General features: G+C 43.0%; 6 protein-coding genes across 14 annotated transcripts; 2 read left to right on the top strand and 4 right to left on the bottom strand.

The window, feature by feature from the left end:
• The first annotated feature begins 300 nt into the window (after positions 1-300).
• On the top strand, positions 301-4636 carry arg1 (arginase 1). The gene is made up of 8 exons (XM_089015005.1): positions 301-528; positions 593-665; positions 1446-1620; positions 1747-1906; positions 2168-2262; positions 2359-2466; positions 2534-2670; positions 3731-4636. Exons 1-8 carry the CDS (start codon positions 385-387, stop codon positions 3892-3894), a joined length of 1056 nt encoding a protein of 351 aa, XP_088871131.1. The 5' UTR covers positions 301-384; the 3' UTR covers positions 3895-4636.
• Positions 4210-10892, bottom strand: LOC148887601 (prolyl 4-hydroxylase subunit alpha-1-like). Its single transcript, XM_089014994.1, has 15 exons — positions 10707-10892; positions 9432-9506; positions 8832-8928; positions 8566-8717; positions 8350-8487; positions 8037-8282; positions 7818-7963; positions 7573-7749; positions 7315-7385; positions 6138-6237; positions 5994-6047; positions 5814-5888; positions 5659-5727; positions 4778-4874; positions 4210-4349 (listed from the first exon to the last, which is right to left on the bottom strand). The coding sequence occupies exons 2-15, from the start codon at positions 9502-9504 to the stop codon at positions 4279-4281; spliced, it is 1566 nt and encodes a 521-aa protein (XP_088871120.1). The 5' UTR covers positions 9505-9506; positions 10707-10892; the 3' UTR covers positions 4210-4278.
• LOC148887600 (testican-2-like) lies at positions 9619-15320 on the top strand. Of its 2 annotated transcripts, none has more exons than XM_089014998.1 (10): positions 9619-9940; positions 12125-12360; positions 12929-13026; positions 13329-13425; positions 13509-13620; positions 13856-13975; positions 14064-14282; positions 14385-14447; positions 14650-14793; positions 15165-15320. In XM_089014998.1, the coding sequence occupies exons 2-10, from the start codon at positions 12196-12198 to the stop codon at positions 15302-15304; spliced, it is 1158 nt and encodes a 385-aa protein (XP_088871124.1). In that variant the 5' UTR covers positions 9619-9940; positions 12125-12195; the 3' UTR covers positions 15305-15320. The 2 variants fall into 2 exon arrangements, with proteins under 2 accessions (XP_088871124.1, XP_088871123.1); XM_089014997.1 differs by having other exon boundaries at positions 9619-9950.
• Positions 15321-16085: 765 nt separating this feature from the next.
• On the bottom strand, positions 16086-19950 carry ppa1a (inorganic pyrophosphatase 1a). Of its 5 annotated transcripts, none has more exons than XM_089015003.1 (11): positions 19441-19950; positions 19310-19374; positions 18709-18762; positions 18481-18600; positions 17428-17514; positions 17037-17357; positions 16861-16946; positions 16440-16509; positions 16309-16348; positions 16196-16237; positions 16135-16161 (listed from the first exon to the last, which is right to left on the bottom strand). In XM_089015003.1, the coding sequence occupies exons 1-10, from the start codon at positions 19499-19501 to the stop codon at positions 16209-16211; spliced, it is 933 nt and encodes a 310-aa protein (XP_088871129.1). In that variant the 5' UTR covers positions 19502-19950; the 3' UTR covers positions 16135-16161; positions 16196-16208. The 5 variants fall into 5 exon arrangements, with proteins under 5 accessions (XP_088871126.1, XP_088871129.1, XP_088871127.1 ...); XM_089015001.1 differs by having other exon boundaries at positions 16196-16348; positions 17037-17164; positions 17231-17357; positions 19441-19943; XM_089015004.1 differs by having other exon boundaries at positions 16135-16237; positions 17037-17164; positions 17231-17357; positions 19441-19936.
• Positions 19951-20109: 159 nt separating this feature from the next.
• lrrc20 (leucine rich repeat containing 20) lies at positions 20110-22577 on the bottom strand. Of its 4 annotated transcripts, none has more exons than XM_089015006.1 (5): positions 22392-22529; positions 21123-21204; positions 20884-21033; positions 20629-20796; positions 20110-20440 (listed from the first exon to the last, which is right to left on the bottom strand). In XM_089015006.1, the coding sequence occupies exons 1-5, from the start codon at positions 22422-22424 to the stop codon at positions 20304-20306; spliced, it is 570 nt and encodes a 189-aa protein (XP_088871132.1). In that variant the 5' UTR covers positions 22425-22529; the 3' UTR covers positions 20110-20303. The 4 variants fall into 4 exon arrangements, with proteins under 4 accessions (XP_088871132.1, XP_088871133.1, XP_088871135.1 ...); XM_089015007.1 differs by lacking the exon at positions 22392-22529 and adding an exon at positions 21453-21836 and having other exon boundaries at positions 20111-20440; XM_089015009.1 differs by having other exon boundaries at positions 20112-20440; positions 22430-22577.
• A 189-nt stretch (positions 22578-22766) lies between these two features.
• On the bottom strand, positions 22767-25694 carry ndr2 (nodal-related 2). The gene is made up of 3 exons (XM_089014996.1): positions 25395-25694; positions 23238-23965; positions 22767-23154 (listed from the first exon to the last, which is right to left on the bottom strand). Exons 1-3 carry the CDS (start codon positions 25687-25689, stop codon positions 23002-23004), a joined length of 1176 nt encoding a protein of 391 aa, XP_088871122.1. The 5' UTR covers positions 25690-25694; the 3' UTR covers positions 22767-23001.
• Between the last annotated feature and the right edge of the window lie 720 nt (positions 25695-26414).

Below are 26414 nucleotides of genomic sequence, written 5' to 3'. Positions count from 1 at the left end.
TGCACACAAGAGGGACGAGCACAATGTTACAAAAGTCTCTTTTTCAACTGTATGTTGAATACATGACGTTTTTTTTGGTGTTATAATGACTTTCACTTGCATTTTCCAACAGATTTAAAAACAGCAACGGGATTTTTGACACCACAGAAGCCAAAAAAAATCTTTTTCTAACACGGTTTTGGTTATTTGCTTTGCTATGTTTACATAATTGATTCCAAATTGTCTACCGGGGTGACTGATGCCTTCTTGTGTTGTCAGTGCAAGCGATGATTAACCCAGGTGGCGTCACTCGCCCCCCCCAGTGATGTCACACCATCCCGAGCCGAGCAAGGAGTGCTTCTCTGTCTCTCTGTCTCTGTTGTCTTCATTTTCCCTTTCAGCAACATGCAGCGTGCCAAGACCCCTCTGCAGCTTCTCATCACCTCCATTGCACGTCCGCTTTGTCGCCATTTCCACCGTCATCATCATCGCCGTCATCAAGTGGCGCATTCCGTGGGGATAATCGGAGTACCTTTTTCCAAAGGACAGGTAAGATTCGGTGACCTTCGGCTCTTTATAACCAACATTTTGTAACCACATTGCGTTCGTGCAGCCGCGGGACGGCGTGCAGCTGGGACCGGACGCTATCCGTGCTGAGGGACTGGTGCAGAAACTTCAGGGGCAAGGTAACAAAATCCAATGATTGATCAGATGTGATTGAGTTTTTTACACGCAGACCTGTAAATGACACGCCGGTGGTCAAAATTTTAGATAACAATAATAGATTGTATTGGATTGGATGTACCTTTATTCGTCTTGCAGTGGAGAAATTTACATTTCACAGCAGCAAAGTTATGAAAGGAAAGAAAGAAGTAGAAAAACAAAATACAGGAGCTGCTGGAAAGGCAGCCACTCTCATGGCGCCATCTTGAAACTAAAAAAAAATGGCCACCTTTGTGTCAATATATTTAACTTTAACCTTATTTAATTTATTCATAGAGACAAAGCAGAGAGTTTTGGCGATTTTTTTAGACTGAGCAAACATGCTTATTGTTAAATAATAGTCTGAAATCAAAATTTCACAGCCTTTAAATAATTCAGATGGCGCCGTGAGACATACTATTTGTAAATTTGTGTTTCACAGATCAGATTTCAAATTGAGATCAGATTTCAAATTGGCCCTCAATGACCTTAACATTCAACAACATTCTCTGATTGGTTGATCAGAAGAAAAAAGTTATTTGCGGCGCAATCTAATTTCACGCTTTTATTCATTTACATATTTGACAGCAGGCTGCTTACTGTGTCCACAACATGGTTGACTTTGCTCGGTGCGAAAACCCAAACACGCTATTGTGGCGAGTTTCCGTTTGTTTACGTTCCCGTGTATGTTGTCATTGTTTGCACAGAGCACACCGCATGTCCCAACTATTTTTTTTTTGTCCTCTCAATTTTTGCTACCCCAGGCTGCGCCGTGAAGGATTACGGGAATTTGTCCTATGAGGAGATTCTGCGTGACGAACCGGTGGGGCGCGTCAAACACCCTCGAGCGGTGGGCGACGCCAACCGGAAGCTTTCGGAGGCGGTGCGGGCGGTGAAACGGGACGGGCGCACGGCCGTCGTATTGGGTGGAGACCACAGGTTTGTATCAAAGGTGGGATGTGTGTCTGTCAATCATCCACTGATCAGGATGTGAATGACACCATAACCCGATCGATACAACCTTCAACATATAGACACACTTTGTATTATCTCGTCTGTCCCCAGCTTGGCCATTGGTTCCGTGCACGGGCACGCGTCAGCCGTGGGGGATGTGAGCCTGATTTGGGTGGACGCCCACGCCGACATCAACACGCCGCTCAGCACGCCAACGGGAAACATGCACGGCCAACCCGTGTCCTACCTGCTCCGCGAACTGCGCCCGAAGGTCAACAAAGACACACAGATTAGATGAGATGAGCCTTTATTTGTCTCACAGTGGAAAAATGCTAAAGTGACAAAAGAAAACAGAAAGACAACAAAAAAAGCAAGGCTTGTGCCTACACGGCCGCCATCTTGGACTTCTCTAAATGGAGATTCGTTTTAAGGAGCTTGGACAACAATAATATAGAGCGACGGAAAACCCAATTGAGGTGAAGGCGAGTGTTCAGGGTGGCCTCGAGAGTTGACATCCATTTGTATTCATCAGGTCCCCGTCCTTCCCAACTTCTCGTGGATGACATCGTGCTTGTCGGCCAAGCATTTGGTCTACATCGGATTGAGAGACCTGGACCCCGAGGAGCAGTAAGTCCACCATTTTATTTTTCGCACAAAACGCCCCAAAAAAGTGCAACATGTCGGCTAGGTGTCATCAAAGTGTGTTTTCTTGCCGCCGTGCAGTTACCTCCTGAATCTGGTGGGCGCCAAGTCCTATTCCATGACGCAAGTGGACGCCTTGGGCATCGGTAGAGTGATGGAGGAGACGTGCGACTTGCTGTATAAAGACGGGTAAGTATTCTAGCCCCGCCTCCCTCGCTGAGTCGTCTTTATGGTCACATGTCACCGTTGAATGCAGGGAGAAAAGGCCCATCCATCTGAGCTACGACGTGGACGCCTTCGACCCGGCCGTCACCCCGGCGACGGGGACGCCCGTGATGGGCGGCCTCACCTACAGGGAGGGCGTGTACATTGCCGAACACGTCGCAGACACTGGTGGGAAAAAAAAAACTACACGCGCACATTATCTCATTCATTGCCCTTCCCGAATTTGTTTGGGGTTTGTTTTTTCTTGCGGGTGGTGACAATAAAGCGCTGGTCAGACCTATGGCAATGTTTTTCCGTTCCACGAGGGAGCAGAATTTGCCTTTTAATAATAATACATTTTATTTCTAAGCGCCTTTCAAAACTATCAAGGTCGTTTTACAGTCACAGGATACGTTTTTTTCTGTGGGTAAGCAGTGGCAGCAACATGCGCCAGCGTTCACTCAACCCGGAAGTAACCCAAATAGATAGAAAGTGAGCTAGCTAGCTAATAGATATCGCTAGCCCCATTTTTGCACTTTTTTACCGTTTCAGCTGTCGTTAAAGCGCTATATAAATCAATATAATATATGTATCGTATTGTATTTTGTACATACACCTCCATTTCAAGGTCAGATAACTCCAAGCCTATATAATTTAGGAATTAACTTTTTTTCCAGATAAAAGAAAAGAGTTTAACATTTTTTTACGCTGAATTTAATGTTTATGTCGTCCTAAAACTCAATATTCTGTGGGTCCTGGAATTGGAGTGACAATGACAAAAACCATGGCACTGGAGCAGACACATTTTTGCACATACAGTAAAGTCTCGTTAGATCGATATCGGATATATCGATAGTCCCGGTTATATCGATACTATTTCTATGCACGCACGGAGAAAATTACATGCAAACAGGGTCGGATATATCGATAGTCCCGGTTATATCGATATTTTTTCGGACTCCGTTGAATATCGATATAACGAAACTTTACTGTACATGGTGGTGAATGTGTTAAAATGTGGATTTTTTAGTCTTTTTTTAATCATAAAAGGATTTGAATTTTTACAAAAAAAATCCATTTTGCTCAGATAAAAATTCCGCTCTGTATTGTTTCATTTAAAAGCAATTTTTACTTGCAGGAAAAAAACATTTTTTTCAATCTTGTAATGACATTTTTTTCTTAAAAAATTAATACTGTACAAGGATGTATAAGGCGCAGTAAATGAATCTGTGCCTGTGTTTTTTTTCAGGGCTGCTGTCGGCGGTGGACGTGGTGGAGGTGAACCCCCTCGTGGCCGATTCCGAGCGGGACGTGCGGCGGACGGCCGGGGTGGCGGTGGACATTTTGCTGGGGTGCTTCGGACGCCTGCGTGGAGGAAACCATCCGCCCAATTTCTGCCTGCCTGATGCGTGATGACCACCAGGTGAAAGGCCCGAAAGCCCCTTTCAGTTTTTTCCTTTTTAATCCATTGCCACCATTTTGTCACTTGGAAGTCAACGTAAAATATAACCGTGCGTGAAAAAAAAAAAAAAATAAGGTGGCTGCAAACTCTCCCAAACAAGCCAAAGGAAAACTTGAGTGCAACAAAACGCGTTTAATTGTTCATATAGCCAAAAGAAAATTCATCTGAAGATATTCCAATCATCCAATTATTCAGTCTTGGTTTCATTTGAGGTCAGTACTGTTTAATCGTTTTCCCGCGATGAATCGTTGTCAAGGTAAGAGCAACACAATAATACAACAACATAATGTAGCTTGAGTGCAAAAGGTGGACTTGCCCCTCCCCGACCCACTCGTTCAGGTGGGATTTTGCAAGTTGCAGCGCCTCCTGAACTCTTGACCTCGCTCGTGCAGCCACTTGTTGGCCACTGACACACAAAAAAACATTTTTAGCATTCGTGAATGATCCCAAACAGACAATTCATCCCCACATTTATCTTTACCAGCGTCGCGGGTGTGCTTAGCTGACTTTAGGCACCAAGCGGGGTACACCCTGAACTTCTAGCCAGTTATTTTGAAAGCATTGATAAAACACTATTCACAAACGGAAAGTCAACTTCCTGTCCATTGAGCACCAAGCAGCAATTGTTTGGCTTGTTCTGTCATTTGTAATTTGACCCTATCAATAAAGATTGTAACAAAAATGCACAAAGCAGTGAGAGTGAGCTGTAATTAATTTTGATTTGTTTTTTTTTGTAACATGTTAAAAAATCAAGCCCCAAATGACAAAAAAATTAATTTCTGTATTTTGGTGTTTTGGTGTATAATTGGTATTTAGATAACTGTCCAAACTTACCCCACTTGCTCCCCACCAGGACGGGACAGGCGGCGTGGTGGGTTTCGTAGTTTCCCTGGCCGTCATGGAAAAGGTTGTACCAAAACACAGCCGAGCCCTGGACATGCCATTAATTCATTCACTGCCATTCCCGAATGTATTCGGGAATTGAAAATAGGATGTAGAGCGCTATTCCTGAATTTGTTCGTGTTTTTTTTTTTTTTTTTTTTTGTCACGCTTGGGTGCAGATAAAGCGCTGGCCAGACCTCTGCCAGTGTTTTTTCCTTTCCACAAGGTGGCATCATTTCCTTTTTTTCCATGTTAGCACTTTGTTTCGGCTTTAGTTGTTGTTCTAAATGCATTCTGCCCGTCCCACCACGATAGGGTGCAGAGCTTTCAGCCACTCTGCTCCCAAACTCTGAAATTCACTTCCACCCAACATCCGTTGTTCCAGCTTCAGCGCGATATAAACCAATTTGTATGCATTGCATTGTATTTTGGACAGCCACCCTCATTTCAAGCTCATATAGCTGTATAGTGCCACTTAGCAGTTTAATTCCTTGTGTGTTCTACATACTTGGCAATAAAGATGATTCTGATTCTGATTCTGATATAACTCCTATAATTTAGGAATTAACTTTTTTTTCTGATGAAAGAAGAGGTTTTAAGATTTCGAACGCTGTATTGAATGTTTATGTCGCCCTAAAACTCAATATTCTATGGGTCCCGGAATTCAAGTGAGAATGACAAAAACCCTGGCACTGGAGTAGATACTTCATCAGGTACACCTTGTCTCCCCAATTATTCCCGTGACATGAAATTTGATTATTTTCACGTCCAACAAGCTTCTATTAAACATTTGAAGAGCCCAGTTACTCATAATGTGGCAAAAAAAAGCTAACCTTGATGGGCCAGGCAATCGCACCCAAGTTGGTGAAGACCGTCGCGCCTCCTGACGGCACGTCACTCATCTGCAACACAAAGGTGCAAAAACAAAAAGGTGAAAACAAAAACATAGCTATGCCTTTTCTGAAATGAAATTTGGCGTTGTACTAACGTAAAGAAGCCAGGTGGCGATTCGGTTTCCTGTCCCCAGATGTGCGTAAGCTTCAACACTGTCGTTCACTGTAAACTAAAAACCGTACCAGTCAAAAACTTGCATCGGTTGATATTTTCTGTTTAAATATGCATGTCACAGCACGTCTTTTAGATTTATCTGCTAGATTTAGCCTGTTACCCGTTGAAAGTCCACGTGAGGTTCGTATTGTCCTCCGACGCCATAGTTGGCCACCTGCGCAAATATAAAGATGAAACACTCGCAGTCGATTTGATTTCTTGATGTTAAAGGCGAGTAGATTGCTGGACGCTAGGAAATGGTCACCTGCAGGCTCTCCGCGGTCGATACGTCCAAACCTGTGATGACTCCGATTCTCTCCACCATCCTGCCGACCCTCTCGTGGGCGCTGTCCTCCAGCCAAGCACTGCGGAGGAAGAGCCAGTGGGTATAACAAGTCTCGTCACACCCCCTATTTCAGCGGCCATTTTTATTTGCTGATTTCAACCCCGATTCTAGCTGCCATTTTTATTGACGATTTGAAAACAATGCTTTTTTTTTACTCATTGATTGCCAGACCATGTGCAAAAATGTGTCCACTCCAGTCACTTGAATTCCAGGACCTACAGAATATTGACTTTTAGGACAACATAAACATTCAGTGCAGCGTAAGAAACTTTCGACACTCTTCTTTCATCTGGAAAAAATAGTTAATTCCTAAATGATATGGGTCTGGAGTCCAGTCACAAGGCACATACAAAAAAACTTGAATATTGTAATACTCAAAATAGCCGACATCTAACCAGCTAACAGCCAGCCAGCTAGACAGCTAATAGCTAGCCAGCTAGATAGCCAATAGCTAGCCAGCCAGATAGCCAATAGCTAGCCAGCCAGATAGCCAAAATATCTTTTTCTTTAGCGCATCCTCATAAATACTTTTTGGATCGTGTTATCATTAGCTAGCTCGCCAGCTTTCTATCTATTTGAGTTACTTCCGGGTTGAGTGAAAGCTGGCGCGTGTGGCTGCCGCTGCTCACCCACAGAAAAACTTCTCCTGTGACTGCAACGTGACCTTGACAGTTTTGAAAGGCGTTTATAAATTAAATGGATTATTATTATTATAGCGCTTTCACAACAGCTGAAGCTGGAACAAAGCGATAACATGGACAAAAAGGGAAATGCTGCCCCCTTGTGGAAAGGAAAAACATTGCTAGAGGTCTGACCAGCGCTTTATCGGAACTCCAACAAGAAAAAGCAAAAGCCAAACAAAATTGGGAATGAGGCACTACGTCATATTTTCAATTCCTGAATAGGAAACCGAGAATGTGGGTGTACAATGGTCCACATACTCTCATATTTTTGCCAATCCTATTTCTTCTTCTTCTTCTTCTTCTTCTTCTTCCATTACCACAAGCATACACCTTGACTGTTCCTCCAAAGCCCACCCATGGACCCCCAGCCCACCACCCTCCAGTGTCCCAAGAGTCCATTCAGTCATCCTTACTTTTGAGAGACTCTGCTGCGAACTGGGTACGATTGCTCCGTCTTTCCGTCTTTGACTTTGGAGCGCATGAGCTAGCTCAGTCGTCGCCACGATTGGTCGCCACGAAGACACATCAGGGAACGGCAAGTTTGGCAAAGAGAACAAAGATTCAGATCGCAGCTGGAGTTAACGCGGGAGAAGAAGTATTTTTGTCTGCGTGTTATTGGGAAGATGGTTAACTTTTTTGAAAATTTCAGAAGAAACGCATGGTGGCCTTACTCCGGGTTTCGCCAACTCTTTGTATACGGCCATGTCCTCCTCAGACACTACATCGTAATAGCGGACGATACGGGGCTGGTCCCACAGGTCTTCCTCCTTGACCGGAGCGATCAGGAGGTTGGGATGACCGTGGTTATCATGGTAGCGGCAGAATAGACGGCTCTGTCTGAGGGGCGTCTGTCAGAAAGACAAGCCGGGAAGAGTCCAGGGCTCGGCGTCCGGGAATTGTGCGGGTATCTTCTCACCATCTCGATGCTGTCGCCGCGACACAGACGTTCGTATACGTTGTCGTCGGCGGCGGCAGGAGGAACGTTCTTGGGCATTTCCTCCTGTTTCGCCAGGTGTTCCTCAAAGTACTTGAGATTCCGGATGGCTCGCTCATATTCCGGATCTAATGAACAAAAACAACGGCGGCGGATGTTCTGCTTCATTGGTGCCCAGACGTTCCTTTTTGGGCCACTCACTGATCGCCAGCAGCTTCTTGGTAGACGCCAAGGCTCCTTCTAGATCGCCTTGCTTGTAGAGGGAGTAGCTGTGGTAGTCCAGGAGGATGATGGCGTCCACGTTGTTCGACGTCTCTCCTCGTTCCAATTGCTGGAGAGCGTGAGACATCCACAGCTCAGTGTGGTAGAAGTCGTCGTTCTTGAACGCCGCCAGGGCCACGTCGTAGCAGTCTTCCACCGTCAAGCTGCTCGTGAGCACAGAGGTTCCTGTTTTGGGGGCGGGGATTGGACTCAGAATGTCCGGGTATTGACAAGATAAGGGCACTAATGTCACCTGGGAGGTCCCCTTTGGCCAGGGTGTCAGTGTCCAGCTGGTATGTGTCCTGCAGCCTCAGGAGGGCTTCCGCCCCGCCCGTCTGGTCTTCCTCGTTGGGAAGGCGCTCGCTCATGGAGTTCAGGTTGGACACGAAGCCTGAAACGAAAGAACCGCCACATCCAAACCGACTGGGCCTTTTTGGGGCAAGTGTTCAGGATATTTGAGTGTTTTCACCGTCAGATACGTTGCTTTGCACCAGTAGCCCGAGGGCGCGCCACTCTCGGTTCATCCTCTTCAGAAGTTTAAAGGCGTTCACCGGGTGGCTCAGGAAGCCTTCAGGATTTTTGATGGCAATCGCTGACAGGTTGCCCAGCCTCTCGGACCACCTGAGTGAGTACACGACGCACACGCCAACACACACGGCGCACACATGCGTAATTATCTCATCAGTGTGACTTCCACCAGATCTGAACTTCTTGATGCGATATGTGATCTTGGACCTTTTGACCATCTCCAGTTTGTCCTCCTCCGCTTGGATGTAATCGTCCAACGAGGCCAACAGCTCCTGCTCCGTGTACAGCAGCTCCGTCATGTGACCTCATAATTTGGAAATGTTAGTAAACGGAAACGTGAGGAGCCCGTGATAAGAAGAAAGGAACATGTATGTGAAATTGTCGCGGCTTGGAATTGAAGCGGATTCACGTAGGACAGGAGATGTGAGCCAATTTCATTCTACAGCTTTGTATTTGCTTTATAACATTTAGCTTGTAGCAGACGTGTACATTTCACTATTACGTCCCTGGTTCATTGGTGAAAAGAATGCTTTGATGCTCTCCTCATTCATCTAAAACTGCTTCATACGACAAAGAAGTTGCAGAAAGTGCTCAAGATTGAATGACTGCGTCTTTGTGTTGTAATATTATTTATTTAGTTTTTTTGTTGTTTTGACTTCAAGATGCAAGAGTGACTGCCTTTACAGCAGCTCCTGTATTTTATTTTTCTACTTCTTCCTTTCCCTTTTCATCACTTTACAGTCACAGACAAGCATAGATACAATATGGTACAAATGTATCATAACAGTGATTTCATAGAGGACTCACAGATGGAAGAGTGGAACTCATCAGCAGCCAAGGAGAAGCTGATGAAAATCAGCAACAAGCAAAACACTGCCATGTCTAAATGGACACATATGTAAGTAGTCACCTTTTTTAATTAACTCATTCACTGCCATTCACTAATTTATTCGGGAATTGAAAATATGACATAGAGCGCCATTTTAATGTTAGCGCTTTGTTCTTTGTCAGTAATTTGCTTATTTATTTAGTCAACCCCCACGAGAACAGCTGAACTTTATTTGGGGTTTAATCGAACAAGAGAAGTGATCTGAGCAATGTATTTTTTCTCACCGTTTTGACCCCCAAAAAAGTTTTTCTCTGAATTTTTAGATTCCTCTTCAGCCTAGAGCAGCACAAACGTTTCTCATTGTCGACGTGTTTCCTCTGAAGTGGTTCTAGTTTGTCAACTTTTGCAAATCTTTCCGATCATCTTCGCCGCACGTGGCAGAAAACACCTTCAATTATAACCGCAATCACAAATTCAGCACCTAAAGGTTAGCATGGGTAAGATCAACACTTTGCTGCTGTGAAATGTAAACTTATCCACTACTAAAACTAATCCAATCCAATGAAGTCACTGCATGTAGAGCTTTTTTTAAAATAAATCAACCACTGCCCCCATTGATTGATGACCAATTCTTGCATGATCAATACTTTGACAAAATTAAAATAATCGCTTTGTCAAATTAATCTCATGTATCAATAGGTTTAAAAGCAAACTCCTTACCCAAATTATGAGGAAAAAATAACCATCAAGGGGACAAAATCAATTCAGAGAGTAGATTATTACGACCCAGTTAAACAAATATAAATTGAGGATGAGGAGAGAGGAGCGTCATATGCGTATTTGCAACTTAAGTACATTTTACATGTGCATATAGGACGGGAAAAAGTGACTTTATTGACTTTGAAGGTTATACCTTCTACCCCACGTGTGCACATTTTGAGTATGGCATCTTTAATCCGGATACTTTTATTCGCTCTCATTTTAAACAACAAAGCGTATGGGGGTGGGGGGAGTACGTAGTTCAGACTGCACGGTTCTCCGTGTTTTACGTTGCGTGTTGCGTTTTATTCTTAGATTTTGGATAAAAAGGTTTTATTACGCCTGCCGGTGTTGTGAAAACGATATGCAAATCACGACGTATTTAATTGATGTGTTGTAACAGGTGAAAAACGAGTTATCAAATTCGTTTTAGGATTGCGACAGGTTAAAAATCAACTGGTGCAAGGAATGTGCAAAGACGACATTTGACGCACCTGTAAGTGTCCAAGTCAAAGCCAGCAGCCCTTCGTTCCCTGAAATGCATCCAATGTGTTGAATTTCCACTTTTGCCGACTTGAAGTCGTTTCTGTGAATGGTCGTTTGTCAGGTGTCGCCCTGTCTTGCTATGCACTTGCTTTTTTTTTTTACTTTGCTTTTATTCCTATTTCGTTTCTGTCCTTTAATTTCCATTAACAAGTTTGACTGGAGTTACCTGTCGGATCAATCACACCCTAGAGATAAAAGTACACAAGCGGCCGTGGGGTGCACCTAATTCTCAAGCTACCACGACGCCATATTGGATGTGTCACAAATAAAATTAGGTAAAATAAACACACACACACACACACACGTTTTGCTGGTGGGTTGTGAATAAGTTAAACTCCGACAGTGACGCAAAAATTGCAATTATATTTTGTCGCGTGCTATGTCGCCGCCAGGTGTTGCAAACCATCCATTTAAAATTGTTTTACTTGATGCTCTTGACAGTTTGTAATAATTATTAGAATACAATACATATTGATTTATATAACGCTTTAACAACAGCTGAAGCTGTAATATGGAGAGCTATCATATCCAGGAAATAAATCAGTCACAAAGATAGTAGAAAGCACCAGGGAGTAAAACTAAGATTAAGTTGGAAAATTATGCAGAGTCGAATGCCAAAGAGTACAAGTGAAGGTTTTATAGATGGCACAATGTTACTATTTTCAACAATATGCTTTTGAGGAATACGATATTGAGGTGGAATGAAATATAGAGCTTGTGCAAATGAAGGTCAAAGGTCATTGTCTTTCACGACATGATTGATGACCATCCCTTGACGCCTATTTATGATTTGGCACGTGTCAGCATTTTGCGGGTAGGGGGTGTTGTCTTTGTCATTTAGCTCTTACTTTGCCCTTGGCTTAATGTCCACTCAGGAGCTCAGCATGCGCCTGTGCCGCATGGCCTGTTTTGATGCCAGTGGAGTTAAGTCGAGGCAGCTCAGCGCCGTCGCAACCCTTGGCTGGCCTTTTCCCGATAATGGCGACCCGAACCAGGCCCCAGCATTGTGTTGATCATCTTTACAAGGATAAACATGGCGAAAACAGACTCCCAAATCGCTTGTGTGTGAAATATTTTTGGCCATCTTTAAACCCATCTTTGGTTGATTTGTGGTGGTGCGTTCAGGGCGGGCTATTGTCCATCTGGACTGTGAAGCGCTAATTGTCAAAATAGTTGGCAAGCATTTGGCTGAAAATGAGGAGATTTGATTTTTGAAAACAATCTCAGCCAGCTTTAAAAGACACTTGCTCAGGACACTAAGCCCCGCCTCCTCTCCTAAGTGAGCAGAAATGAAAGCTGGATGTAATCCCTCCTCCCTCCTCCCTCTTATGCACCCCCCCTCTCCCTCTTCCTTCTTTCTAATCAGTATTGAAACACAGCAGCAGTCCTGCATGAGGATCTTTCCGTGAACGGTGGCCGCATTTGTCCCTCATCACCATGGCGGCAGGTGGCAGCTCCCCCGCGGCTGCCTTCTTGCTGTGCCTGCAGCTGAGCTCCTCCATCTCCCTGCAGATGGACACCAGAGGCATCGAGGAGACTGCGGATAATTGGATGCAGGATGAGCACTGGCGCAGTACGGAGACCTGGAAGTCTTTCCGAGATGTGAGTTCTTCTTTGTCCGTCAAAAAAAAATAATAATATGCACGCGTATTGTCTGACGATCATGTATTATGCGGGCTTTGTGTTTGTGTGCGTGCTGCACTGTGGAGGTGCAAACGCTCTAAGTTTGTCAGCAAAATGGCTGGTAATAGGCGAGTATACCTCTAGTTGACTCATTCACTGCCAGACATGTGCAAAATATGTGTCCACTCCAATGCCAGGGTTTTTGTCATTGTCACTCGAATGCTAGGATCTAAAGATTATTGACTTTTAGGACTATATAAACATTCAATGCAGCGTAAGAAACCTTAGACTCTTTTCTTTCACCAGAAAAAAAGAGTTAATTCCTAAGTTGTATAGGTCTGGAGTTATATGAGCTTGAAATGAGGGCGGCTGTCCAAAATACAATGCACTACATACATATTGGTTTTATATAGCGCTTTAACAACAGCTGAATCTGGAACAAATGTGGGGAAAAAAATAACAATATATATTTTTTGCCATATAATTATCTTTTTTTTCTTATTTCTAATTATGTGTGACTTACGATCGATCGCATGACGTCACCAAGGACCCCTGTCGCAATGTCAAGTGCAGCCGACACAAGTTGTGCGTGGCGCACGACCCCCAAAATCCCGTCTGCATCAGTCGCCAGAAGCTCGAGCAAAGGTACACGATCAAAATATAGCGATATACAGTCATTCCTCGGTTTTCGACCATAATCCGTTCCAGAAACCTGTATGAAAACTGGTTTGTTTGAAAACCGAAACAACACTTTCCATTATAATTAATGTAAAAAAAAATGTAATCCGTTCCAACAACTTTTTTTTTTTACCGGGGCATTAAAAAAACTGACATTTTTGTTTGAAAACCGAGGTTTAACTGCATATAGATATTTTTGGAGCGATTTTTGTCACCTTCATACCCAAACTTGTCCTCTTGTGTTGGCATTGTGAAATATTTCCCCTCAGGATCCAGCCTGGAAGGCGCAACCCCAACTGTCCAACTTGTCCCCCAGCTGCTTCGTCCCCCTTGTGCGGTTCCGATGGACACAACTATGCCTCGCAGGTAATCGGACAAAAACAATTCTGTTATGTTTTGCATGCAGTGGCCTTATGAATATCTCCCCCTTTGCGTTGTAATTTTTTTAGTGTAAGCTTCAGCAGCAGGCCTGCCTCACAGGCAAAGTCTTGACAGTCATGTGTGCTGGATTTTGTCCCTGCGTGTCCTCCATGACCTCCGTCAAGGCCCAAGCCAAAACGCGTGAGAATCTTCTTTCCTCTCTGTGTTTTTTGTTTTGTTTTTTGGGTCCTCGCACAATAGAAGCGATCAATAGGCAACTGTCCACGGAGAGTCTCTAGTACTCTTTTGAGTCCCCTGCATCATCCGAAATTCATTATTTCGAGTGTATACATCATCCATCACGGCGGGCCGACGCGGTGGATCGATGGTGCACTTTTGTGGAATCCCCAAAATCTCCATTTTGTCTCCTTTTCAGAGAGCTGCACAGGCGAGGCCTTGGCCAACTTGGCAAAGCGTCTGGGGGATTGGTTCCAGTTACTGCACGGAAACGCCAAACACAACAAGTCGGCTAGGCCGACGGGCTCCATTGCCTCAGGTTTGATTCCCAAAAGAGGCGAAAACGCTTTGTTTTGGTAAAAAGTCATTCACCGCCACCCTGAGTAAAAAATGGCCATTTTTTGCAGCGCTAGAAAGGAGCTTGCTAGCCAGCTGCAAGGACTCCATGTTGTGGATGTTCCTAAAACTGGACGTCGACGGCGATCGGCACCTGCGAGCCGGCGAGTTGTCCGCTGTCAACCTGGACAAGTACGAACCTTGCGTGGGGACCTTCTTCAATTCCTGCGACAGCGTCAAGGATGGCAAAGTCTCCGTGGCTGAGTGGTGCCTCTGCTTCTGGAGGGAAAGTCAGTCACGGGGTGCTTGAGCGCCCCCCCGAGATATCATCTTATCGTCGTTGAAATGTGTATAATGTGAAATCCGTTTGTCTTTTTTTTTTTTTTGGGAAGAGCCGCCGTGCTTGGCTGAGCTGGAGAAGATCAACTTGCACCAAGTGACCAAAAACAAGCCGAGTAAATACATTTCGACATTTTTCCTGTAGATGATAGCTGTCGATGTTAAAGCGCTATATCAATCAATATGTATTGTATTGTATTCTCATTTTTCTGCTCGTGATGTGTTATTTTCCAATTTCTTTCTTATTTTAATTTGATGGTTTTTTTACTTTTTTATTTTATTTTTTTACTTTGTCATGCATGTATGCGTGCACAACAGTCCGCACGTTCATACCCACCTGTGACGAAGATGGCTACTACAGGAAATGGCAGTGCGAGCAAAGCCCTGGCGAGTGTTGGTGCGTGGACCAACAGGGCGGAGGCGAGGTCGCCGGTACCAGAATGCTCGGAGACCCCGACTGCGGTAAAGATGAGCACAATTAACTCATTCACTGCCATTCACCAATTTATTTGGGAATTGAAAATAGGATGTAGACCGCCATTCCAAAATGGTTTTTTTTTCTTCATGCTTGGGTGCCAATAATGCGCTGGCCATACCTCTGGAAATGTTTCTTCCTTCCCACAAGTGGGCAGCATTTTCCTTTTTTCCATGTTAGCGCTCTGTTCCGGCTTCAGCTGTTGTTAAAGCGCAATCTAATTCAATATATATTGTAATTTGTACAGCCGCCCCCATTTCAAGCTCATATAACTCCAGACCCATATAACTTGGGAATTAACTCTTTTTTTTCTGCTGAAAGAAATAAAACATAAAATAATTTTCCTTGTGCTTCCCAGATGAAGCGTTGGGATACTCCGGCCATTTTGGAAGCGGCGTGGGATGGGAGGATGAAGAGGAAAAGGAGGTGGAGGAGGAAGAAGGAGACGAGGAGGACGAGGAAGAGGAGGAGACTGACGATGGAGGCTACATCTGGTAGCCCGAACGGTGGACCCCCCCCCAATTCATGGACAGCAAAGATGGATCATCAGAAATTCCCCATGAGGAGGTGACAAACATTTTTTTTTGTCTTGGGTATTCGTAATCGGCTCATTTTGTTATTCTGGACATTTAATATGAATGAAGCAAAGTGTTAGCTTAGCGCAAATGTTTTGAAAGATGAGGAATTTTACTCTTTACTGTTCACTGAGTAGGATGTCGACTGCTTGAAATTGTGTACAGAAAGTTTGCGCCGTGCACTCCTTTGGTGACTTTATGGTTGGATCGCTTTTAGCCTTTTTTTTTTAAATGTTTGGATTTACTAATTTATTCATAATATTAGAAATTCATCATACAGTTTAATAGAAAATGTACAAATAAAAATACATTAAAAAACATTTATTAAGTAATTTATTTGTGCTGAATACAAGTAAAAATATGTTAATATTAGTTATTTATTCATAATATTCAAAATTCATCATACAAATTAATAGAAGGCATGCAATAGTTAGCACACCCCTAATAAAAAATAACATTGTGATTTATTTGTGCTGAATATGAGTAATAATAATATTGAAATATTATTTGTTTATTAATATACAATAAAATTAAATGGAAAAAAATTGCAGAAAGTCAGGCTGGTATGCGATTCCGGTTCATAAAAATGGCGACGAGAACTTAACTCACAGAAGTGGTTAAAAAGCGACCGGTTGCCAATAAAATCCATCCATTAAGATGCATTTGATGTAGACGTCGAATTCTAACTTCGGAGCTACACAATTATTTATTTATTTAAAAAAACCGCTATTAGATCAACAATTGCACACATAATGTGATTCAATGTCATTTTATTTCTGTATTGACCATCATGAAATCTCCACAAAATGTCAATGGAAGTCTCTTCTTTACTTATCGTAGTAGAACCATTTGTCAACTGAAAAATAAGAAACAAAGAAAATAAAGAAAATCCACAGGAGAAAGTGAATATTTCAATTTGATACACACCAGAAGCGGGAATGGGCTCCGCGGCTCCATAAGGACCAACCTGCAAACGGTCCAAGAGCGCTTATGAGGAAATACATGCAACTATTTACAGTATATCTAATAAATTTGCTAATTATTGTTAGCCAACTTACTGAATCAACCACTGTGGCGGCATCTTCGGCGGAGCAACAAAATGGACTCTCGGAGATGCTTGTGTTCATGCTGGGGAAAAAAAACAGATATAAAATGTATGCAATATTCATCAGAAAAAAAGTTAATTCCTAAATTATATGCATGTGGAGTTATATGAGCTTGAAATGGGGGCAGCTGGACAAAATACGATACGTACATTGATTTATATGGCGCTTTAACAACAGCTGAAGTAGTAATAAAGCGCTAAGATGGAAATTAGGGAAATGCTTCCCCGTTGTGGAAAGGAAAAAAACGCCAGAGGCCATGGCCAGCGCTTTATCGGCACCCATGCATGAAAAAAAAAATCGGAAATGGCATTCTACGTCATATTTTCAATTCCCGAATAAATTTCGAGGCATTCAAGCACTGCGCGGAGCTCACCAGTTTAACTCGACAGCGTCGGTCTTCTGTGCGATGAGATCTTTCCAGAACTGATGAGTGCTCTTCACCGTCTCGATGGCAAAGTCCTACCAGGCACGACAGGCAATTACTGGCAAAGGGGGGGGTGGAGAGGGGGGAAGCTTCACTTGAAAGCGCTATAATTTACAACTTTTTACCCTGCCCTTGAAGTGTCCGTTAAAGGCAAATTGATTTTCGGCCTTCCCGTCAGGGACTTTATATCTCTTGAACCAGTCCAACGTGGCCTCCAGGTAGCCCGGTTTGAGTCGTCCAACATCGTCGATGTCTGGGAGGGGGGGGGGGGATTGGTCGCCAATCGCCGTGAGCCACTTCACCAAACGCTCACACGTACCGTTAAAAAGTGCAGCCTCGGGGTCATCGGCGTTGATGACGATGACCTTCCAGTCAGTTTCGCCCTCGTCGATGAGCGCCAGGGTGCCCAGGACTTTCACTCTGATCACTTCCCCTGCGGCGCACACCTACCTCGCGTTTGTAGTACAACGGCGAGATCGAAACCACCTATCCAACGTGTCGTGCGACTTTTTGTACCTTGTCGCCGATGTCGCATATGTCAATGGGGTCGTTGTCCCCGCAGCAACCCGTGTCGCTGTCCTGGTGGTTGGGGTCCTCCCATGTCTATGGCAAGACGAACATGCAATAGTTAGCATCCCCTTGAGTGAAAATTTCCAAATAAAAATTACATTAAATTAAATTAAAATATTCATTGAGATTTATTTATGCTGAATATGAGTACAAATAATACTTTAATATTTGTTATTTATTCATAATATTAGAAATTCTTCATACAAATTAATAGAAAATGTCAAAATTAAAATAAAATCTTGTAATTTATTTGTGCTGAATATTAGTCAAAATAATATTACTAATTTATCCCTAATCTTATAAAATCATCATACAAATAGAAAATGTCCAAATAAACATAAAACAAAATAAACATTGTAACTTGTTTGTGCTGAATATGAGTCAAAATAATATTTTAATATTCGTTATTTATTCATAATATTAAAAATTCATTATACAAATGAATAGAAAATGTCAACATTAAAGTAAAATAAATATTGTACCATATTGGTGCTGAATATGAGTCAAAATAATATTTTAATATGACTAATTATTCATATTAGAAATTCATTATATAACTTAATATAAAATGTCCAAATAAAAATAAGAGAAAATTAACATTATCACTTAATTGTGCTGAATATGAGTCAAAATAATATTTTAATATTAGTTATTTATTCAGAATATTAGAAATTCATCATACAAATTAATATTAGATATGCAATAGTTAGCACACCCCTAATAAACAAAAATGTGATTTATTTACGTTGAATATGATGATTTAATATGATTTAAATATGTATTTAGTCATATTTAAATTCATTGTAAAAATTAATAGTAGCCTAATTGCACGACACTTAATGACAGTTAAAAATGTGTAGCTTTTTTTCTTTTGATGTCATCAGAAAAAAAATCTTGACAACCCTAAAAACATTTTTTTCCTTTTTTTTTTTTTTTGTTGCGTTTTAATTGACGGCTACGTGTTAAGTTATATTGAGAAATGATATTTTGGGAGCATACCTGTGGGATGGCTCCGTAATTCCAGATGTAGCCTTTATGCGGGAACACGTTTGCCACATAGCGCAGATTCCCGTACTTGACGTCCTGTTTCAGAGGATTGAGGGCGTCTTTGGTCGCAATCTGAAAAAAAAAAACAAACACCCTTATCATGATAGAGTTAACATGACATAAGGCGCTTATAAATGAAATGTATTATTATTATTATAAAGATTATGGATAGTACGGTACCTCCATCTTTGCGTTGGTCCACTTGGGAACTTCCACAACGGCGTGAAATACATTCTGAAAAAAAAAAAAAAAACATCTAAATCATATTTTTTTCTTGCTGCGCGGCGTAAATCCGATGCAATGAGATCTTGGGTGGGCGGGCTGCGCCACTGTGGGAGTGTTCACAGCCGACCGTCATCGTCACCAATCAACACGGCTCCTCGCATTTCCTTTAAGTCTCGTCAGGTATATATATATAAAGTCCAAGATGGCGCCCGAGTAGGCAGCCTTTTTTGTTTTTGTGTTTTCTTTCTGCGTCATGTAACAAAGAGGGTGCAGAAAGTGCTTAATATTGAATGACCGTGTCTTTGCGTTGTCATATTCTTTTGTTATTTTACTTTTTTGACTTGAAGATAGCTCCGAGCGAGTGGCTGCCTTTACAGCAGCTCCTGTATTGTTTTTTTCTACTTCTTCCTTTCCTCTTCGTTTCATCACTTTATTGCTGTTAAATGTAAATGTATCCACTGTGAGATTAATCAAGGCTAATCCAATGCAATTCAAATGTCATTTTGGCACAAATTTGACCTGAACTGGGGTCAAGAGTTAAAAATTTGCCACTCACCTGGGATTCATCTGCATAAATGGGAATGTCGTGGAAGGGAGATATATATCGGCCCTCTGCGTTCTCTGTGTAAAGTATTTAATTTTTGAAAAGAACAAGAAAAACATGCGCCGATTGACGAAAATCCTTACTAAAAAAGAGCCTGTAGCCAACCGTGTTGGGTTGTCCTCTCGCCTCAGTGTTGAAACTCATGGCGATGAAGCTCCCGCCGCGTTTTATTTCCTGCTCCGCTAACGGAGTCGAAAGTTCTGACGCGGATAGGCAATTTTTTCAGGCCTCGGCGGGCGAGCTTGGTACTTTTGGAGGTTATTGACGAGCCGGGAAGCTTTTGAGACGCCAAAAACAGATGGCGCGCACTTTGCTTCCTTCCGACGCATGCGTGAGCGGTAAACCAATTAACAGGTCGGATTAGCCGTCTTTTGCCCGTCTCGGGAGGTTTTGCTGCAACCGTTTGATAACCGCTTTCACATTGCAGAGCTCAATCTTTTGAAATCAAAGTTTTGATATAATTTGCATGCGCATCCAGTGATAAAGATGATTCTTACCATATTGACCATAATTCCTTCCAGAAACCTGTTCTAACAGCGTTTTGTTCCAAAACCGAAACTGCACTTTCCACTATAATCAATGTAAAAAAATCTTAATCAGTTCCAAGTCTAGAAAACAACTTTTTTTAAAGCACTTTTTAACTATTTTACAGATTATTTGTAAAATAGATCATTTGTAAAATACTATTAAAAGAAACTGTAATATGTGTTTCTACCTTGAAAGTCCAAACCAGTAAAAAATAACAACATGAAAAGGTTAAATTGGAGAAAGAAAATACTTTTATAAAACCAAAAGTCATAAATATGTTTTGATGAATTCAGAGCAGGAAAAAATATCACAATGGAGGAGGATATTGTTTCTTCTGACACTGGATGCAATTTTTGTAATACAAAGGCCCCTCTTTATTTATTTTTTAAGGCAAGTGACATACAGATGACGATATTTCTCACAACTCCTTTTGGGATAAAATGTCAAATTTGAGCGGCGACGTGAGAGCAGCTTGAGTGTTTCCATCCAGGGGGTTCGACAGCACGTTGAGCCATTTCAGCGCCGGCATGGCCGACAACTTGTCCACTGGCATATCTGTGAGATCAGATTTTTGTGAGTATTCTCCGCGGAGGATAAAGAATGTACACATGTCAGTATTGTTATTGGCTATTTGCTAGCCTGTCTATAATGATGCCGGTAACCAGTTAAGATTAAGCTAACGCACACAAATCCAAAGTTATGTGTTTTTTGAACGAGCCAATGTGTCATAAATTGCCCGTTACCAGTAATGCTGTTCCCTTCGAGGTTGATCCGCTCCAATGTGGAAATTTGCGTGAGCTTCTCAGGGAACTCCGAGAATTTATTATTGGCCAAGTTGATGCTGGTCAAGTGCTTCATTTCCTCCAACGAGTCAGGCAATTTGCTAAGAAAGTTTCCGTGCAAGTCCAGTTCTGAAAATATATATATTTCCCCCCCTTATTTTAAGCTGTCAATCAAAGGTCCTACTGCTCAGTGACGTGTGACTGTAAATTGGGAACCTCTCAGTTGAGTGAAGGTGGAAAAAAACTTGCTGCTAAGGGTCTTCATCTCATTATCCGCCAGGGTGATGACCCGGATGTTCTCCGACACGCTGCTGAGAACTTTGAAAACGCCTTCTGGGAATGAGATGAGCTTGCAATTGGACAGGTCTGGCGGAAGGAGAGCAAAAAAGTGTAGCGTATAAGTCCAAATAGGAAAATTTATTTTGCAACACTGAGCAAAAAAAAACGGAACGTACCCAGGTGATCTTTTCCTTCCTCAACGGTTGCATTGACTCGCCTCGCCACGTTTACCACCGCCTCGGCCATTTTGTGATGTGCCTATAGCAAATCACGTTCCATGTAATTATACGTCACAGAAAATATCATGTTTGATACCTCTCATGTTTGATATGGGTAATTTTCAAGCCACATATTTGATTTGGAAGATTCTAATTACATTGATTAAATACATATGATTTTTATCTTATTTATTATTAGTTTCCCATGCAACCCAACATTTATTAGTGCCTGAACACTCCCTCCTTTGTTTATTTTCCTTTGCAAATGGTAAATCTGTAACTGTTTACCATTCATGCTGCAAGTGAGTCGGCCAAAACGGAAGTGCATTTTACTAATGACCGCCAGAGGGAGCTCACGTTGAATGGAGTTAAAAATTGACCTGTTATGTACCACCGAGCGAGTTGTCGGAATAAATAACAACAGAATGTATATCTATCTACCGCTAAACATGCATGATCGTTTCACATAAAACACACACGGCCAATGCTGAATAGTTTTATATCACAATAAACTCGTGTTCTTGTAAACAAACTACAATAACACGTGATTTCGTATTGCACTTGCTGCACAATCGTGAGGAAAGTAGTTCAATCGGCATTAGATCGCGGTCATTAAATCCAGGATGAGCTACACGTAAGAAGTATATTACAAGTATTGCACGAACATTTGAGTTAAAAGGAGGAGATATTAGTTTACCGTGACTATCCTGTTCCGGAAGTTACTCTGTAAGTAATGATACCTCTATGGACAAATTTGACGCGTGGTATTTTTAGCACAATCGAAAGGACAAATCAACCGAATTATCACCGAATCGGGATGAAAATATAATTAGGAACGTAATAAAGCATAATCGCTCGATCATGCATGTTTAATTTGGAAGGTCGGAAGCGACATAAAAACAATAATAACAAAGCCGGCGATAGTACTGGCATATGGAAAACAGATTCGTATGCGTCAAAATTGCGCAGAATAATGGCAGCCCGACAAAATAAAACTTTCAAATTATTTTACGTTTATTTTTCAATACCGACCTCAACAGAAGCAATATTTTTTTGTAATGTTACAAAATAAAATTCAAACATTTGAAGTATTCCCCTTAAAATCGTCATTTGTTTTGTGTCAAAATTGCACAATGTAATGAATGGTATTATATGGCGACACAACCTAAAACGCATACTCTTGTTCCTGGAAAAGAATTTAAACCTGATTGTAAATGTCCTACTTACCGTAACATTATTTCCTACTTGAGTTAAATGCATCCTACCTGTGCGTGCAGGTCCACTTCTCTATATTACCTTAGTCTTAGGCCTACTGACTGTAGCTCTGACCCTATGATACCTTTGTGGTTAGTCGGTGAAATGTATTCACCGGGCATTCTGGTCAATAGTTCTGTGTTGTCTCAACCTTACAGCATTTGCTAGATTTCCCTCCTCCCCAAATGCTTTTGTTTTGAAACCGCACGAGTCATTGTGCAAAGCCTGAACACTCACGGGAAAAGATGACCCTTTTCTCTCTTTTGTTTCGTGACCTTTCCGTCGTGACGTGGCAACACGTCACACTGAGTAATCGCTCCACCATTGTCATTGTAAACAAACACTTTGAACATGTCGTTTTACCAAGGCAGAGCCAAAACATTCGGAAAGGATCTCAAGAGCAACACAATGAAGGTTAAAGGGGACATAATTTTTGCAAAAATACAAATAAATATGGCAGTTTTTAATATCCACAATAAATATACATTAATTTACAGATTATCTTACAGTACACGGTGACAGAAAAAAAGCTCCCCCATTTCCGGTCTTGAGTGTGTTATTTTGAAGTCGGTTTCAGATGTGCTCACTGGCAGCCGCACTCCTCCACGATCATGTCCTCGTGATGGCGCAGGAGCATCTCGCCGTTCTCGTAGTAGAGCATGCTCAGGTGGCTCATCTTGACGGGGGCGCAGCATGGGAAGGACACTCGGTTGGGCTGGTAATGTTTCAGTAAACTCTGCACGTGGAAAGAGAGGCAGGCAGGCAGACATGTTGTGGGGGATTGACGGATTGACCAGAAATGACTTTATTCTCGCTTACCTGCACGTAAGCGTGATTGGTTGGGTTGAGGTCGGCCCCCAAGGGTCCTTGACAGGTTCCCTCGCAGCGGTAAGCGTTGTACCTTTTGGGGAAGATGATCCAGGACCCCCATCCGATTTGATTGAAATCCACATAGAGGTCTACTCTGCGGCACAGGGACTCGTTGCCACTTCGGTTGGAGGCGGCGCTCGCCTGTTCCTTGTGACCTCGCTTGCTCCTGCGCCTCTTGCCGCCCCATCGCGCGGGCCCCCCGATCTCGGCCGGGCTCAAGAACTTGGAGCGCTCGGCCGTGTGCAGCAAGCCGGCCTTGGCTTTGGGGTTCCGGTCGGACCCGGTGTGTGAGAAAATCACCAGTAAGGCTCGATCGGCCGGCCGGCCAAGCTCCGGGCGCACCGCCACGGTTTTTCTGGGCCCTTTGCGGCGGACCCTGAGCGAAGATTTCTGCCGCAGCCAGGTGAGGAGCGGGCCGGTCATGTTGAAGACCCTCCAGTTGCGGGAGGACGAGATCCAGGACGACGGGCCCAGGAGACCCACCGGCTGCGGAGCTTCGCGGCAGTTGTCGGACGCCCGCTGGCACTCGGGGTCGGGCTGGTGGTACACGGCCACCGACGTGTTGGGGGCGCCTGGCGGAAGTCGGATCCTCAGCTCGGCCGCCTGGATCTGCTTGTCGGACCGCAGGGCGTGGAGGTCAAAGGTGGCTGCCCACAGCCCGTCCCTGTGGGTTAACTCTGGTGGACAAACGGATACAAAACAACAACTTAAAAGGTTAGTATGTTCCCACCAAACCCAAGTCTAATATCAGAATATTGTTTTTGTGCCATTTTGATGTCAAGGAACGATGTTGACACGAGGGGAAGGAGTTTCCCTTTTTTTAAATTGCCATTTTGCATTCATAGCAGACAGGAAAACAAAGTGTTGGGAAAATAGTTGTCCCAATAACCGGGAAAAACGGGGGATTACTGTAAAGTGCCTCTGTTGTTATTAAGTGAATTGATCTGCTAATTTCAATAACTCTTTCAGGGACAGCGGCGACTTCTGTGGACATTTTATCATGTTATTGGGTTATGAATTTACGCCATCTGTAACAAAATGACATCTAGATCAATGGGGATTAAGCGCCCTCTAGCGGACAAATTAAGAAAATACATCAAGATCGATTCAATGGGGAATTTCCGCCGTCTGGCGGACAAATACGTGTACTGCAATTACATCAGTTCGATGCGGAATAAGCGCCGTCTGGCGCACAAATTGGATTGGATTGGATATGCCTTTATTAGTCTCACAGTGGAGAAATTTACATTTCACAGCAGCAAAGTGAAAATAAAATAAAGAAAATACACAAAATAAAATAAAGAAAATACATCTACTTCTCGATCGATCAATAAGACAAATATTAAAATAACAAATTTACTCGACGAATTTGCCAAAGAGCACTAAACCTGTTGTTCAAAAGACAAATAAATATAAATTGTGGCCGTGAAGCAGGTCACGTGAAATAAAACTATGTATAAAACAAGGTTGAATTTAATGTATAAAATATGGTATGCAGTATAATAATAATAATAATAATAATAATAATAATAATAATAATAATATATTTCAAATATAGCTACTCAGATGTGGTTCAAATTAATCTAAGGGCATCTTCAAGATGTGATCGTTTGTGTATCACGTGATCAACTTAATCCACTCAAATCAAACAGCCCCGAAAAACCACCCCAGCCTGCAAAACCAGCCAGCTGGCCATTATTTATTTTCCATCTCGGCAAGTTGGGCTTTGTGCATTTCCTCCACAAATAGGTCTAAACACTTGACACCTCGCAGCGAAATGAGAACCACTGCCGAGTTAACAAATCCCCCTTGCGCCTCTAATCTAATCAGGGCCAAGTGTGAAAAGGCAGGGGGGGGTGAAAGAACTAAGGAGACTTGTGTAGTAGAGATTTGAGCAGGAGGGGGCGCGTCTGGCGAGATGCTCAATCAACAAGGCCTATTTAAGTAAAAAAAAATACGAGAGAGAGGTTTGCTTTGAGAATTAGACTGGCTGATCCTCACCCCGAGTGGGATGTGGATTGCAGCCCAGCTACCCGTCTGGCATTCAACTCAACGCCTTTTGCAGGAATGTCATTGAAATTAGTATTTTTTTTCCGATCAATTTACCTTTAGCCATCAAACTCCTGACTGTGTCCGCTCTCCTCTCAGCGTCTTGCTCCACCGCATCCGACGCGTTGGTCTTGAAGTTGCGGTACAGGTGGACCATGTAGGTGGGCAGGACGGGGCCGCTTCCTCCACCTCCACCTCCGGTTCCTCCGGCGGCGGATGCGCGCTCCCACACGCCGTGCAGGTGAACGGCGTCGCGGGCGTGCTCCCGCAGGTGGACCGCCCGGGTTCGGTGGCGTTGCTGGTGGAGAAGAAGCAGGAGGAGGAGGAGGACGGGCAACAGCGGGGAGCGCATGTTGGTCCACGAGAGGAATAACAATGATTTTGACGCACATCTCCAGCGGCGTCTTATATACCCCCGGACGCCCCAGTCCGATGCATCACTGACCCCCTGCCTCCCCCTCCTCCTTTCATGTTCCACAAGTAGCTGAGAACATTAAAGGAAGTTGACATGCGTCTTCAAGACGTGTTACCTGACAGCTCATCAGCCATTCAACTGCTAATGAAGGCGCCCGGGTGAGAAGGGGTGCGTGTTTACAAGCAAAGTCACACGAACCCCACCGCCGCCCGGTTTTGTTTTGCACTCACTATAATTGAAATAAATAAAATAAAAGTGGCGTTTCAAAAGGATTTCCTCATGAACCTACTCAGGGGGGTCAACCGGGGTTCAAGGACACTGATATCGCCACAATGATATAATAGTAAATTTTATTTATAGGCGCTTTACAAAACTCTCAAGGACACTTTCCAGGCACAGAATAAGAACACGTTTTTTTCGGGGGGCGTTCACTTAACCCGGAAGTGTACACCACTAACGCAAAAATAAAAGGGTCATCGGCACAATAACATTTAAATAAAGTAAAACTACTCACCATTTGAACTCAAATATAAACCACGAATCACCCTCTTCTTCAATTCATACATAATAGAATCCAAATAAATTATGAATTTTGAGTTATTTTGCATATTTCGCACAACGTCATATGTGCTTTACCTTTAATGACATCATCTGTTTGTGCG

Source organism: Hippocampus bargibanti, linkage group LG15 (assembly GCF_051943395.1).
Source record: "Hippocampus bargibanti isolate YZ-2025 linkage group LG15, ASM5194339v1, whole genome shotgun sequence".
In the NCBI taxonomy this organism is placed as follows: domain Eukaryota; kingdom Metazoa; phylum Chordata; class Actinopteri; order Syngnathiformes; family Syngnathidae; genus Hippocampus; species Hippocampus bargibanti.
Note: the sequence above shows the minus strand (reverse complement) of the source record. Positions and strands in the feature narration are given on the sequence as shown.

What these genes read in the sequence shown, in the direction of transcription:
- LOC148887601 (XM_089014994.1), bottom strand. Translation starts at nt 9,504, where the DNA reads ATGGCAGTGTTTTGCTTGTTGCTGATTTTCATCAGCTTCTCCTTGGCT. An exon ending in CGCAGCAGAGTCTCTCAAAA is followed by an intron (nt 6,238 to 7,314) that starts GTAAGGATGACT and finishes CTTCCTCCGCAG; the next exon opens with TGCTTGGCTGGAGGACAGCG. An exon ending in CCTGGTGGGGAGCAAGTGGG is followed by an intron (nt 4,350 to 4,777) that starts GTAAGTTTGGAC and finishes TTTGTGTGTCAG; the next exon opens with TGGCCAACAAGTGGCTGCAC.
- LOC148887600 (XM_089014998.1), top strand. Translation starts at nt 12,196, where the DNA reads ATGGCGGCAGGTGGCAGCTCCCCCGCGGCTGCCTTCTTGCTGTGCCTG. An exon ending in CCTGGAAGTCTTTCCGAGAT is followed by an intron (nt 12,361 to 12,928) that starts GTGAGTTCTTCT and finishes GACGTCACCAAG; the next exon opens with GACCCCTGTCGCAATGTCAA. An exon ending in GCTCGGAGACCCCGACTGCG is followed by an intron (nt 14,794 to 15,164) that starts GTAAAGATGAGC and finishes TGTGCTTCCCAG; the next exon opens with ATGAAGCGTTGGGATACTCC.
- lrrc20 (XM_089015006.1), bottom strand. Translation starts at nt 22,424, where the DNA reads ATGCATTTAACTCAAGTAGGAAATAATGTTACG. An exon ending in AAGTAGGAAATAATGTTACG is followed by an intron (nt 21,205 to 22,391) that starts GTAAGTAGGACA and finishes GATTTGCTATAG; the next exon opens with GCACATCACAAAATGGCCGA. An exon ending in CACCTTCACTCAACTGAGAG is followed by an intron (nt 20,797 to 20,883) that starts GTTCCCAATTTA and finishes ATATATTTTCAG; the next exon opens with AACTGGACTTGCACGGAAAC.
- arg1 (XM_089015005.1), top strand. Translation starts at nt 385, where the DNA reads ATGCAGCGTGCCAAGACCCCTCTGCAGCTTCTCATCACCTCCATTGCA. An exon ending in GTATTGGGTGGAGACCACAG is followed by an intron (nt 1,621 to 1,746) that starts GTTTGTATCAAA and finishes GTCTGTCCCCAG; the next exon opens with CTTGGCCATTGGTTCCGTGC. An exon ending in CGAACACGTCGCAGACACTG is followed by an intron (nt 2,671 to 3,730) that starts GTGGGAAAAAAA and finishes GTTTTTTTTCAG; the next exon opens with GGCTGCTGTCGGCGGTGGAC.
- ppa1a (XM_089015000.1), bottom strand. Translation starts at nt 19,501, where the DNA reads ATGAGTTTCAACACTGAGGCGAGAGGACAACCCAACACGGTTGGCTAC. An exon ending in TTTATGCAGATGAATCCCAG is followed by an intron (nt 18,763 to 19,309) that starts GTGAGTGGCAAA and finishes TTTTTTTTTCAG; the next exon opens with AATGTATTTCACGCCGTTGT. An exon ending in ACGGACACTTCAAGGGCAGG is followed by an intron (nt 16,947 to 17,036) that starts GTAAAAAGTTGT and finishes CGTGCCTGGTAG; the next exon opens with GACTTTGCCATCGAGACGGT.
- ndr2 (XM_089014996.1), bottom strand. Translation starts at nt 25,689, where the DNA reads ATGCGCTCCCCGCTGTTGCCCGTCCTCCTCCTCCTCCTGCTTCTTCTC. An exon ending in CAGGAGTTTGATGGCTAAAG is followed by an intron (nt 23,966 to 25,394) that starts GTAAATTGATCG and finishes TTTGTCCACCAG; the next exon opens with AGTTAACCCACAGGGACGGG. An exon ending in CCAATCACGCTTACGTGCAG is followed by an intron (nt 23,155 to 23,237) that starts GTAAGCGAGAAT and finishes TTCCACGTGCAG; the next exon opens with AGTTTACTGAAACATTACCA.